Source organism: Capricornis sumatraensis, chromosome 19, assembly GCF_032405125.1.
Source record: "Capricornis sumatraensis isolate serow.1 chromosome 19, serow.2, whole genome shotgun sequence".
Lineage (NCBI taxonomy): Eukaryota > Metazoa > Chordata > Mammalia > Artiodactyla > Bovidae > Capricornis > Capricornis sumatraensis.
In genome coordinates this window covers 71766511-71781319 of record NC_091087.1, presented here as the reverse complement: position 1 = coordinate 71781319, position 14809 = coordinate 71766511, and the positions used below count along the sequence as shown (strand labels likewise).

The window sequence follows — 14809 nt, the reverse complement described above, 5'->3', positions numbered from 1 at the left end:
CTGATGCATGCTCAGGTTGCAGAACCTGACTGCTCTAACACCAGTGATTCTCACCTGGAGGGTGGGGAGGGGGCATTCTGTCCTCCTCCTTTAAAGAACAAGTTAGGACCCAAAGGGCAGGAAAATGTTGATTCCTTTATTACTTAAAATAGCAAAAAAAACTAGAAATAAACTAAGCATCCTCAACAAGGGACTGGTCAAAGTACAGTATACACAAAGAGACAGATCGACATTAACAGCCGAGACATTACTACTGTTGAGTAAAAATACTACAAAGGATTATTACAAATTGTGAATTACGGTTGTATGATAAACACCTCCTAAGTCAAACAATAAAGCAAGTTACAGGCAGGCACGCAGTGTACTCTCCCTTATGCACCACCATATACAGGCACTCCCCGGAGACACCGGGTGTTCAGCCCCAGACCACCGCAGTAAAGGGAATATCCGAATAAATCGAATCACCCAAATTCTTTGGTTTCTCAGTGTACATAAAAGTCACATTTACATTACAGCCTATGAAGTGTACAATAGCACTGTCTTAAGAAAATGTACATACTTTAGCTTAGAAATACTTTATGACTTAAAAAAACGCTAGCCATTATCTGAGACTTCAGTGAGTCGTAGTAGAACAAAGATCGCTGATCAAATAACAAATACGGTAATGATAAAAAAAAAAAAAGTGTGAGACATTGCGAGAATTACCGAAATGAGGCACAGAGACATGAAGGGAGCAAAGGCTGCTGGGAAAATGGCGCCAACAGACCTGCTTGGCCCACGGTGGCCACAAACCTTCCATTTGTTTAAATAAAAAAAAAAAGTAGTATCCGCAAATCGCGGTAAAATAAGGTCAGCTTGTCCATCACATACAACTCAGCACAGGACTCACAGCTTGGCCTTCAGATGCAGAGCTCCCCACCAAGGGGCAGGTCACCACCACACTACCATCAACGCCAGCTTCCTTCTGAGTGGGGTGACACTGCCATCTCACGGGGCTTAGGTGAGAATCCACGCAATGCGCGTGACGCTGCTAGGAAACAGCTCTTAGGCAGAGCTGCCGCGTTATTATTGCACTTCTTTCTGCATATATGGGCCTAGAGAAATGTTTAGAAGTGTGTTGGCCAAAATGCTAACAACTGTTTATCTCCAGGGGATTGACATGCTCTGGTCATCTGCACTTCATTTTTCTGTGTCCCTTCCTATATTGCTGAATTTTTTACAATGAATAGGTATGGTTTTTATAAAAACAACAACACTATTTTATATATATCCTCCTCAGTTCAGTTGCTTCATCGTGTCAGCCTCTTTGAGACCCCATGGATTGCAGCACACCAGGCCTCCCTGTCCATCACCAACTCCCAGAGAGTGCTCAAACTCATGTCCATCAAGTCGGTGATGCCATCCAGCCATCTCATCCTCTGTTGTCCCCCTCTCCTCCCGCCTTCAATCTTTGCCAGCATCAGGGTCTTTTCGAATAAGTCAGTTCTTTGGATCAGGTGGCCAAAGTATTGGAGCTTTGGCATTAGTCCTTCCAATGAATATTTAGGACTGATTTCCTTTAGGATGGACAGGTTGGATCTCCTTGCAGTCCAAGGGACTCTAAAAAGTCTTCTCCAACACCACTGTTCAAAAGCATCAGTTCTTTGGCACTCAGCTTTATGATCCAAATGTCACATCTATACATGACTACTGGAAAAACCATAGCCTCATACAGACAATGCTCTCAATTCTAACAGATTTCATGAGACAGGCAATCTCAAATGAGAGCAAGCTGTGGAGCCTGAGACTCTAGGCCTGAAACACTACCAGGTACAGAATAAATATCTGTTGAATGAATGAAAGAACAGATGAATTGACAGGCAAGAGAGTGCAGCAGTGCTGAGTTTTGGAGCCAAACAGCAGCTGAATTTAAATACCAGTTCTGGGGACTTCCCTGGTAGTCCAGTGGCTAAGACTCCGCACTCCCAATACAAGGGGCCTGGGTTCGATTCCAAGTCAGGGAACTAGATTCCCACATGATGCAACTAGGCGTTCACAAGCGGCAAATAAGACAGCACAGCTAATAAAGGGCTTCCTTTGTGGCTCAGCAGGTAAAGAATCCACCTGCAACGCAGGAGACCTGGGTTCTTTCCCTGGGTTGGGAAGATCCTCTGGAGAAAGGAAAGGCTACCCACTCCAGTATTCTGGTCTGGAGAATTCCATGGACTGCACAGACCATGGGGTCACAAAGAGTTGGACAGACTGAGCAACTTACACTTTCACAGCTAAACAGTAAATACTTTTAAAAATCCAGATTTTCAAATACCAGTTCTGTTACTTCCTAGTTGTTAAGCTTGAACAACTTATTTTAGCCCCTTTGATCCTCAGTTTCTTCATCTATATAATGGGATTATACCAACTAAAGACTATATGTGGATTAAATAGTGAAGGACAGGGAAGCCTGGCATGCAGCAGTTCACGGAGTTGCAAAGAGTCGGACACGGCTTAGCAACCGAACAAGTGAGACAGTGAACGGGAAAGCAGTTCGCATTTAGCAGAAGTTCAATAAAAGTGAGCTCTTCTCTCACCTAGTGCCAGGTCTGCTGATGGCAAACTGTGTGGCACTGGATAGGCTTCTCTGAGTCTGTTTTCACAGCTATAAAGTGAGCATGATGTTCACTTACCCTGTGGGATGCTGTGATAATCACGTAAAAGTTTTCTGTACAGTGTAAGGCACTATAACCGGAAAGACTTATTTACTATGATTATTATGGGAGTTTTTGGGTCGATTTATTTTACAGCCTCTTGGCTCCAATAAACTTTTTTTAAAACCTGAGAACCATGTGGATTTTATTAATTAGTACTAATTTACTGACCTTCATGAGCTTTCCTAGAATACCCTAATCCCTATCTACCTGAAAATAAAATCTGCCTTGATCTGCCTGCAGTCACTGTCTCTCGAGAAACCCTGGTCTAGGTCAGCCTGTACAGCACGGAACCGAGGAGCCGTCCTCAGTGCTGGGTGCTTGCGGTTCTGGGCTCCTGATGCTGACCATGGGAACCCTTGCTTCTTCCCACTGTTTAAGAGGAAGGACTAAGCTGGCACCTCCAGCGAACCCTTACCTCATGGACGCGCTCAGTCTCCAGCTGGGAAGCACCTCAGTGACTGCCGACGTCCACAGGACCTTCAGAGGCGGCCAAAGGAGCCCCTGCCACGGTGAGCAAGGTGAGGCTGTCATCCTGACTGTACAGAGGGGGAAGCCACAGACCCGGGGGTTAGGAGGTTTGTCGTGACCAGAGTCGAGCCTCATCCTGCCAGCCCTGCTTGCTAACAGAAAGGGACCTCACACGGTACTTCCGTTTGGGAAAGGTGCAGACGGAGGGAGAAGAAAGCACGCCTCAGTCCTGCTTCATCCGGGGCCGGGCCAGGCTGACCCCAGCAGCAGAGCCTGCAGCTTCCTTCACCTTTCCCATGGATCACCTCACGCTGACTTATGCTGCCCTGACTGTGGACGTCCGGCACCCTGAAGAGTTCTGTTCCGAGTCAGGAAGCTCCACAGAACCACAGAAACCACACCGTTTTGGGCCTGGACATCATTTAGTTCGATCCTCCCCTTCATTCCTGCTCCCTATACCCTCCCTGTCCTAAGCCTTTCTTTCCTCTCCCAGAATCCAGGTCAGTGGACACTGAGAATACACCAACCTCCAGACCATGACTATTACACGTAAGGGATGAGCCTACGCGCTGATTAATATGTGCAGGACGCCATCACCCTGCCCTTTAGGCAAGAACAGCAACCGATACAAGAAACGGAACTGTCTTTTCCTTCCACTCAACTCCCTCAAAGGTTGAAATAACTCAAAGAGAAGCCAGTCTGTTATACATTAGCCATACAAGATATGCTGGCAGAGCCACATCTGGGTAAACAATTATGTTTACAACCAATTTTTTAAAATGAATGTTTAAAGACCATGGGGACTATCGAGTCCTAACTGAAGGCGAGGATCACAGGTTAAACAGCGTCTGGAGCTCCAGCACTGTCGGTTCTGAGCTGCACCGTGCTGGGACTCTCAAACCTGGGGCCTGCTGGGGCCCATGCAGTCTACCAGGTGGGCAGCTCACTGGTCTCTCTGTGCCCCAGGCTCCTCAGCATGAAAAGAGACTGTGGCAGCACCTCAGCGACCTTCTGTGAGAACCGTAAAGAGACAATGTATGTTCAGTGTTGGAACACAGAGGGCATGTGAAAAGTACTCATTAATATGAGCTACCGCTATCCTTTACTATTATTCCTGTTTTTAACACTTTACTTACTTATTTGGCTGCAGTGGGTCATAGCTGTGGCCCACAGGATTTTCATCACAGCACGGGGCTCTCTAGCTGTGGCTCACGGAATTAGCTCCCCAGTGGTATGCAGAATCTTAGTTCCCTGACTAGGGATCGAATCTGAGGCCCTGCACCGGAGGGTGGATTCTTAACCACTGGACCACTGGGGAAGTCCCTGCTATCCTTATTATTACTAAGTACATTAATGGTGAAGCAGAGTTCAGGACTTTCTAAGCTGCACTTTTACATTTAATCGTATTTGCACAAACTATAAAACAGGATTAGATGACTGCCCTGAGAAAGCTGACTTCAAAAGACAGAGTAGTGGAGCAAACTTTTAGTCCTAAGAAAGGTTTCTGAAATTTGCTGATATCCTAGCACATGCTAGACGACATTTTCTCCACAGTTAAAGCATCTATTCAATCGTCGTTCTTATGAAATTTTCACCAGTTAGGCACTCTAACAGTCATCACTTATTTTCCCAAGCAAATAACCAACCTTGGTGGATAGGAGAAAGGGTAAAAAGCGGGGCCGCCCCCCCTCCGATTCTTTACACACCCTCACGCCTCTACTACCTGCCACCAGTAGCTGAGATGGGAGCCGCCATGGCAAGGGCACTATTTCCAAAACGCTTGGTGAGTGAAGCCGAAAGGAGCAGAGGCAGAAAAGAAAAAAGCAGATGGTCTCCCTCGGCACCACAACCGTGAGAAGCAGACACCTGCTGCTCAAGCCACCGGAAAAAAAAAGAATAAAATAAAAACGAGGAATTTATTTTATGTTGTAGCAAATGATGAAAGAGTACACAAATGACTTGCAACAAAGGCGCTATGGCAACTCAACAGGCAGAGGACAGTCTCTCCAACAGACGGTGCAAAAACAGTGGAGAATCTCTACAAAAAATGAAGAGACCCTCACTTCATGCAACACTTACAAGCAGGACCGCATCGATACTGAAGTGGGTCACAGACCTAGTGTAAGAGTTAAAACTATAAACCTCTGGAGGAAAACACAGGAGGAAATCTCCCTGGTCTTGAGTTGGGCAGAGAAGGATCCACAGAAGAAAGTGTTGGTGGGCTGGACTTCATCTAAATAAAAGATGTACGTGCTTCAAGATGCCACCAAGAAGATGAAAGGGCAAGCTACAGATGAGGGTAAATCACAAAACTGATAAATGGCTTATGTTCGGAATGAATAACCAGAAGGGAGATTTCTGGCTTATATCCAGAAATCTCAAAACTCAACGAGAGAACAACCATAATATAAATGGAGAAGAACCTAAATACCCAACAGTGAGGACTGGTTAGATAATCTAGATACCTCCAGTCAACAAAATACTGGCTAACTGTTACAAGGTAAACTCTTCTGAAAGAAATAATGCGGACCACCAGGAGGCTAGGTGGGTAAATGGACAGAGAAGTGACAAAGCTTATGCAGTGGGATGGTGGTGGGAATATATACATTTACTGGATAATTCGATTTTTTGAAGTCTGAAAATTTTCATAATAAAATGTTGAAAAAAGCTAAGCAGTAGACTGTTTCACAAGTATGCCATTAAACAGGATGCACTGGCAAATAAAAAAGACCACAGAGCTGTATGCAGAGAACAAATCCACAAGATATACATCTTTCTTTAACGTGTGGTCACAAGAAAAGGACCCAGAGCAGAAAGTCGACAGTGGCCCTCCTGGGTGATGCGATGAGGCTGCTTTTCCTCTTATTTTTGCTGACCCACTGCCTTTAAATTTTCTACTATGATCAACTATTTTTGTGACTTAAAAAGAGAGGTGCCTTAATAGTAATGAAGCAAGAAATACTTTCAGACAAGAATTTACTTGTCACAAACTTGGTGACAGAAAATGCTCCCCTCCAAAAAAAGCTTGAAGGGTCTTGAGCTTATTCAACGTACTTTTGGTGAATAATTCTTTCAGCCTGCTACTGCCTCCCCACTGGACTTTGTGCCAGATTCTGAAACTCACAGCAATCAGGGCTGCACAACCGAAAACATACCTATCAGAATTCTGCACCGGTCTCACCACAGCCACATCGTATCTGGAGTCAACAATGTGTGAGAACCTCGGACAAACTAGAGCCTGTTCTACACAGCTCCAGAGAGCAGGGTGTTCCACCCAGGGCAAAGTCGAGGAAATGACCGCCGCAGTCTAATAACCTGGGTGCTGTGATGGACGATGCAGGACCTGGATCAATTAGTAGACATTTTTCAGAGAAGCAAATACACACTGAATATAAGAAGAAGGGAGAGACACCTAGGGCTGGGTTAGTAACCTAATAACCCAGGGAGCATCTAACCACCAAAATTGTAAGAGCAGACGCTGGGTGAGCTCCTGTCACAGATAATGGCTATGATCACACTTATTCACTCAGGAAATGTTTACTGAGTGAATATTCATTCATTTAGTGAGTGCTTACGACGCAGTAATGGAAACTCCATAATCTGCACTGTCCCACACGGCGCCACATGTGCCGACTGACCACTTGAAACCAGCATCACCATCAGGAAGGCTATCATATACAAAGAACACGTGAGGGTAGGTTCCTTATAAACATGCAGAACAGAGGAAACCAACCCGAAGAGGCAGAGAGAGCCTGCTTCACCCAAGGCTTCATAAACTGTGCTAAGAAGTTATAACTTAATCCAGAAAGACAGAAATATTCTGAAGAAACTTAGGAAGAGAATATTAACTCAGAGTTGAGTATTGACAATTTAACAAAATACCGAGGAGACAATGAAAGAGGTAAAGAAGGAAAATGGAATGTGACTATGGCACTTAAATAATGATGAAGACCTATTTATGTCAGTATCACAGCTCCAGAGAAAGGGGGACAGACAAAACAGAGTTTAGGGAAGAAGAAATGATAATGACGCATCTGCCTGGATCTGGGGGGAGGGAATGAATGACTTCATCAAGCCTCTAGGTTTCAGTTCGGGCCACAGCTCACAGCTCACTGAGAATGAGGATTCGGGAAGAAAAGTCTGGGAAAGAGAGCAGCGTGTTCAGTTTTTTTTTTTTTAGCAGATTTATTTAGAAAGAGATTTTTATTCCATAGAAGTAACCCATTTAAAATACACTATTCAATAACTGTTTAGTATACTTACAAGGGCAGTGTGACCATCCCTGCAATCTAAATTTACATTGTTTTTATCACCCCCCAAACAAAAACCTCACACCCACCACCAGCCACTCCCCATTCTCACCCCTTAACCTCAGCACCTACTAATCTACTTCCTGTCCCTACAAACTTGCCTCTTCTGGACATTTCATATAAATGGAATCACACAGTATGTGGTCTTTTGTAACTGGCTTCTTTCTCACAGCATAATATTCTCAAGGTTCACCCATGTTTTATCAGGATGGGCACCTTGTTCCTTTTTTATTGCTGAATGATATCCCACTGTACCGCATTTTATTGATCCATTCATAAGGATGTAGACATTTGGGTCGTTTTCACTGTTTTACTACAAATAAAGCTCCTATAAACATTTACGTAAAGTTTTGTACGCAGGTACATTTCATTTCTCTTGGGTATATGCCTCAACGTGGAAACACTGAGACATAAGGAAACTCTATGTTTAACGTTTTGAAGAACTACCAGACTGTTTTCCAAAGCAACTGTACACTCTCCCCAGGCAATGTTTGAGGTTTCCAATATGAGATTTCTCAACACAGTCACTTAACCAATGTGTGAAGATTAATTACCCACATCCTCATCAACATTTGTTATTACCTGTCCTTTTATTAAAAAAAAAAAAATCATTTTTGGCTGTGCTGGGTCTTCACTGTTGTGAGCAGGCTTTCTCTAGTTGCAGAGAGCGGGGGGCTACCCTTCCCTGAGGGGCCCTAGCTTCTCTTTGCAGTGGCTTCTCTTTGCAGTGGCTTCTCTTGCTGCTGAGCACAGGCTCTAGAACAAGGGCCCAGCAGTTGCGGCTTACAGGCTAAGCTGCTCTGAGGCATGCGGAATCTTCCCAGACCAGGGATCGAACCTGCATCCCTGCATTGGCAGGCAGATTCTTTACCCCTGGACCACTGGGGAAGCCCTCGCCCAGCCTTCTGAGTCCAGTGAGAAGAAAGTGGTACCTCACTGTGGTCTGGTTTGTACTTCCTCATATCTAATGATGCTGAGCACCTATTCGTGTATTTACTGGCCATGTGTATCTCTTCTCTGGAGAAGCGTCTATTTGAATATTTGCCCCCTTTAAGGTGGGCTGTCTTTTTATTACTGAGTTGGAAGACTTTGTTGTGTATTTTAGATGTAAATCCCTTATCAGGTACTTTCTTCCACTATGTGAGTTGTCTTCTCACTTTCTTAACAGTATGATTTGCAGCTCACGTTTTTAATTTAGATGAAACCCAATTTTTTTTTTCTTTTATGGTTTGTGTTTTGGTGTTACATCTAAAAAAACATTGCTGAATTCAAGACTTACTCTTATATTTTCTCCTGTAAGAAAGTTTTAGCAGGCTTCCCTGGTGGTCCAGTGGTTAAGAATCTGCCTGCCAATGCAAGGGACGCTGGTCCGGGAAGATCCCACATGCCGAGGGGCAACCGAGTCCACGTGCCACAAGCAAGGAGCCCGTGTTCTGGAGCACCCAGGCTGCAGTGACTCTGGGGAAGCCCCCGCGACGAGAGGCCCCAGCACCGCAACTGGAGTGGAGAGAGCCCTCCCGCAGCAACGGGGACCCAGCACAGCCAAAAATACAGATAAGTAAAGAAAGACGTATTTATTAAAAAAAAAAAAAAGGTTTAGCTTCAACATTTAAGGTCATAATCTAAAAGTTGACTTCTGTATACGGAAGTAGGGGATTCAACTTCTGTATGTTGATAATCAGGTGTCCCAGCATTTGCTGAAAGGCTGTTTTCCCCCTTGAATTTTCTTGGCATGTTTGTCAAAAACCAGCTGCTCATAAAGACAGCAGTAGTGGGTCTCGGTTTAGGCTCACCAAGTGTGAGGCACCTGCGCTCTAGCTTCTTGGCGGTAAGCTACGTGTGGATAATCATGGCTTCTACCCACAGCCCAGCAGTCAGCACCGGGGACTCGATAAACCCAGAGAGCGGTCCTGTCCGCCTGCGTGGTCCCCCGTGATGCGGCCTGCCGCACCACCCACGGGTGCGGCCACTCTGGGGCGCTGCACTCTCCCCAGGTGGCTCTCTCTGCTGCTGCTCTTCTAGCTGGAGCTGTCTTCAGTGTCCTGCTCACACTCACAGTGACACAGATCCAGGAGGGCGCATCCCTTCTTCCTAGGATAGGAGTCCCTAGAGACGCTCAGGCAGAAATCTCGGCTAGGACAAGAAAGCGTACATTTGACTTTCATCTGTGTACAGGCACAGAGGCTCCAAGTGTGGTGTTTCTGTTTTGTATCAAGGGTTTCAACTGAGTGCCAGGCCCAACATTTTTCTGTGTTCAGGCTAATGTTAGAGAATTTAAATTTTTAAATGCTAATAATGTCCCTTGTGGCTCAGCTGGTAAAGAATCCGCCTGCAATTCGGGAGACCTGGGTTCGATCTCTGGATTGGGACGATCCCCTGGAGAGGGGAAAGGCTACCCACTTCAGTATTCTGGCCTGGAGAATTCCATGGATGGTCCATGGGGTCTCAAAGAGTCTGACATGACTAAGGGACTTTCACTAATGACATCAGTGGGTCAGAACTCAGTGAAAGGGAAGCCCTCAAAAGGACCACTAATTAGAGATAAATCATGAATAACTTGAAGAACTGAGGACATTAAACTAAATTAATGAAAGACGTCCTGCAGACCATTGTCTTCAAGTGATAATAAACCGGTACAAAGAACCGCAAAAGGGAAGAACCAACACAGAGGATGAAAGACCCTAGTCAAGCCCATTACAAATGCAATAAGTAAATAAATAAACACTGCATTGACCAGACCTGTTTTCTGGCACTTTCACCTCAGATGCCCCATCCCCCTCTTCTTGGCTACATCGTAACACACAAGGCCCAACTCTCAATGCCTGATCCCTAGTGTTTTTCAAGTACTCAAAATCTACCTTTCAAGTAAATTTTTAAGCAGATATGCTACACAAAAATAGATAAAGAGTAGTTATGTATTTACAAGAGAAGTCTATACTTTAAAAAAAAACAACTCACATTTACTACAGTAATAAATTTAAAATTCTGAAGTATTTTTAAAGTAGTCACATTTAGGGAACTGCCTGACCGTACAATGGTTAGAACTTGGTACCGTACCTGACTGCTGGGGGCCCAGGTTCGATCCTTGGTTGGGAAACCTAAGATACCACAAGCTGTGTGGTGTGGCCAAGAAAAGGGTATTCACATTTACTGAAATTATGTTTCCATTAAGTGTTTAACATCAGCTCTACCATGTACAATAACATCCGTGTGTGTTCACATTGCCTAAGTCAAGCTCAACAATGTACATGTCTCTCAAAGGTAAAAACAAGAATCAAAATACTGACCTCCAGGGGCTCTTCTAGTTCTAAGATCTAAATGCCTATGATCATTATTCTAATTTCTCTCCTGTCCTTACCTCAAAGCTACATAGTAGGGGATTAAGCAAAGATGATTCAGTTCAGTCGCTCAGTCGTGTCCAACTCTTTGCAACCCCATGAATCACAGCACACCAGGCCTCCCTGTCCATCACCAACTCCCGGAGTTCACTCAGACTCATGTCCATCCAGTCCGTGATGCCATCCAACCATCTCATCCTCTGTCGTCCCCTTCTCCTCCTGCCCCCAATCCCTCCCAGCATCAGAGTCTTTTCCAATGAGTCAACTCTTCACATGAGGTGGCCAAAGTACTGGAGTTTCAGCTTTAGCATCATTCCTTCCAAAGAAATCCCAGGACTGATCTCCTTTAGGATGGACTGGTTGGATCTCCTTGCACTCCAAGGGACTCTCAAGAGTCTTCTCCAACACCACAGTTCAAAAGCATCAATTCTTCGGTGCTCAGCTTTCTTCAGAGTCTAACTCTCACATCCATACCTGACTAATGGAAAAACCATAGCCTTGACTAGACGGACCTTTGTTGGTAAAGTAATGTCTCAACCATGCAAATATGCCCAAGGACAACTGGCAGCCACACACAGCCACACTTGTTCACACTGGCCTGCCACTGACAACTATAAACACTCTTGTCCAGGAGTCTGAGTTAGCCTCTAAGCTGAAATGACCATGGTGAACAAGAAAAGGTTAAACACAACTTATCCCCTTAGATATACTAATCACATTTCTTTTAAAATCCAAGTCTGATTATTTTATTATGCCTGTTTTCCCTTCGTTTTGGGTTAAGTCTTCTCGTATATCTGATAATTCTTGATTGCATCCCAGTCACTGCGTATGAGAAGTGCACAGATAATTCCAGGCTCCTAGAGGATTTGCTTTCGTTTCTGACATGCAGGTAGGTCAGAGGTACGAGCTACTCCAGACCATCTTAGTCCACTTAGGCACAGAGATGAGACAAAGCAGTGCTCCAGCTCCTGAGAGGGCCAGTCTGTGTCCAGTTCACTCTTATCCCTAAGAAGAGCCCTTAGGAAAACCGGGGTGTTTACTAGGGCTTCTCCTCCTCAGCAAGGGTGTGCACCAACTTTTAAAAAAATTTCCCGTCCCATGAATCTGCCTGAAGCTGTAATCATCTTCTCAGTTGACACTTTCAGCACTGACAATTGCTTCAAGAAAAGAAATGGTGCCAAATGTAGGGTTACCTGCCATCTCTACCTACACCTTGGCTCTGAAAATTCCTTCTGCCTTGTGGTTCTCCTATGCCCTCAAACTGACAATTCTTTCTCAACTTTTCACCTTGTCTTGTTCTTAGTAGGTCTTAGGCCCAAGTGATCTGATAGAACACCTCCAGAAGTGGAATCCCCAATCTAGTACAAAAGCCTTGTTCAAAACTGAACCAGACGGCAACTTTCTAACATAAAATACTCATCGTGTAATTCGAGTCTTCTCTAGTTGACTTCTACAACTTCTGCAGTTCTGAAATTTGAGTTTTTCCCAGGGAACTAACCAAATCAGGCGATGAAGCAATCTGGAGTGTGAGAAAACAGAGCTGGCACTGCTGTTTACTAACAGAAAACCATAAAGCCCTAATTAAAACAAAGCATCAATCAAAACTAATTTAATCAAGCCATGTAATCTGAAATCTAACAGGCCTCGCGGCTGGAATGGGAGGCATGGAGCTCCCTTCAAAAAATGAGACAGCTAGAACCTAGGTGCTGTAAACCCCTAGACCTGGAGCCCAACACACAACAGACACATGGGAAAGCCGGTGCCTGGGCCCTTGCTCCTCCTCCCCGCCCCTCGATCCCCGCCGATAGGTGGGCAGACACTGAACACAGGCTGAAATTTCAGCACAGTCCAATTCTCTCACTGCAAAGTCTAAGGCTCATTCTCAAGTTTCTGCTGTACTGAACAGGAGGAACTGGGGTTGAGGTCATAAAAATGAACTCGTGAATCAAGAGAGCAAATGCTCTTGCCTACTTTGGCCTGTAACTAAAGAGGAAACCATGGGTGAAGAAGAGTGAAAAAATAAGAAAAATGAGCTTCATGTCCCTGGCTCAGATGGTAAAGAATCTGCCTGCAATGCGGGAGACCTAGGTTCAGTCCTTGGGTTGGGAAGATCCCCTGGAGGAGGGCTTGACAATCCACTCCAGTATTCTTGGCTGGAGAATCCGCATGGACAGAGGAGCCTGGCGGGCTACAGTCCATGGGGCCGCAAAGAGCCGGACACTACCAAGCAACTAAGCACGCAATCTATGTGGCCTAGGCAAGGCCTCTGGAGTCTGAGAAACGGGCTATTTCTCATCTGAGACATAGGGGGCTCATGCGCCAGTCAACAAACATTTACTGAGCATGTGCTACCTTTCAGAGAAACCAGACCCAGTCTTGATCTCAGAACTAGATCAGCACTTCTCAACTCAGGCTGCATATTTAACTAGAGATTTTAAATAAAGTAAAAACAACAAAACACTTTATTTCAGATTAATGGACTCGAAGGCAGGGCCCTCGCACTGGAAGGGGGGTGGGGAAGAAGGCCTTTTCAACTGTTTCTGATGCCCAGTGAGGGTTAAAAACCACTGGACTTAGAGAATTTCTAAGTTTCTGAATCTAATTTTCTATGGTTTGACAGATGAGTATTTTTTACAGGTAAAACCCTCCAAAATAAGCCAGCTTCACTCACACTTTGGAGAGAGGGTGACTGAGGTTAAGGGTGCCTTGACTGTGCTGACAATCCTATCCTGAGGGGTCACACTGACTGTTGAGTGTCCTCCAGCCTCACAGATGCCTCCTCGGATGCATATTCAAAAGCCAAACATATCACGCTACAAGTGAGAACTTGTCCCAAGGGGCATTCAGATGCCTGAATCATGCCATTCTGGATTTGTTCCTTTGGGTTAAAGCACTATTTGGCCATGATTTTTGTCACATCTGTTTAACATGAGTGCTATTAATTGTTCATTTTCTTTAAAATCAACTCGCTAAAGCAGTAAGAGAGGATTAGCCCTCCTAAATATTAAAACACACGATAGAGCCTCTTTAATCAAATGAGATATTGGCACACAAATAAATACAGACCAACGGAACCTAAGATTGAGGGCAGGAGAAGAAGGGGATGACAGAAGATGAGATGGCTGGATGGCATCACCGACTCAATGGACATGGGTTTGGGTGGACTCCGAGAGTTGGTGATGGACAGGGAGGCCTGGCGTACTGTGGTTCATGGGATCGCAAAGAGTTGGACACAACTGAGCAACTGAACTGAAACGGAACATAACAGAAACTTCAGAAATGGGTCAAACTGATTAAATATGACAAAGGACAGAATCTCAAAACACTGGGAGAAAATGGAATTTTTAACAAGCCGTACTGAGATAACTGAAAAATGAGATGGAAAAGGCTAAAATTGGATCTGGCTCTCAAACCTATATATTCAATTCCAAGCGGATCAAAGACTTAAAAGTTTGAAAAGAAAAAAGAAATGATACAGGCACTAGAAAAAAAAACACAGGTGAATTCAACCTGGGGACGTAGAAAACTTTCTAGCCATGACTGAAAATCAAGACGCAGTAAAGCAAAAAAAAAACTAAAAAAGAAATACCCACAAAGTCACATGCGTTAAGCACCTCGCGTCTGCATCATTTCAGCTCCTCCCGCCTTAACTGTTTTTATTCCGGCCATCCCTGAGGCAACCAGTTTTGTCCGGGCGCGGACCTGTGTCCAATGCCTGCCTGGGGGTTGGGGGGGGGGGGGTCTGTTGTGGCCCCAGAGAGCTGCCATGTGTGCCCTCTCGGGATCCACTGAGAGCACCAGCAGGGGCAATATATGCCATGTGGGCCACTCCTTTGCCAAATGAAGACGGGACCTAATGGATATATCACCCTTCCTTCCCCCAAATATCAATCCTATGCCCTCCTCCAAACACACACGAGCCTTCATCTTGGGTAGTTTTCTAAAGAACCCAGTTAAAATACCACTAATACCACTAGTCTGATGCAGAGCTTTCCTAGTGGCTCAG

The 14809-nt window shown here is 44.9% G+C and overlaps 1 protein-coding gene across 1 annotated transcript in view; it reads right to left on the bottom strand.

Annotated features, from left to right (window-relative positions):
- The window catches only part of EVL (Enah/Vasp-like), a 119555-nt gene extending 116404 nt beyond the window's left edge, over positions 1–3151 (bottom strand). Inside the window, exon 1 of the mRNA XM_068990899.1 lies at positions 3103–3151. Coding sequence (XP_068847000.1) covers positions 3103–3107 — 5 coding nt within the window. The 5' untranslated portion in view covers positions 3108–3151. The remainder of the gene's footprint in view (positions 1–3102) is intronic.
- Positions 3152–14809: the final 11658 nt, after the last annotated feature.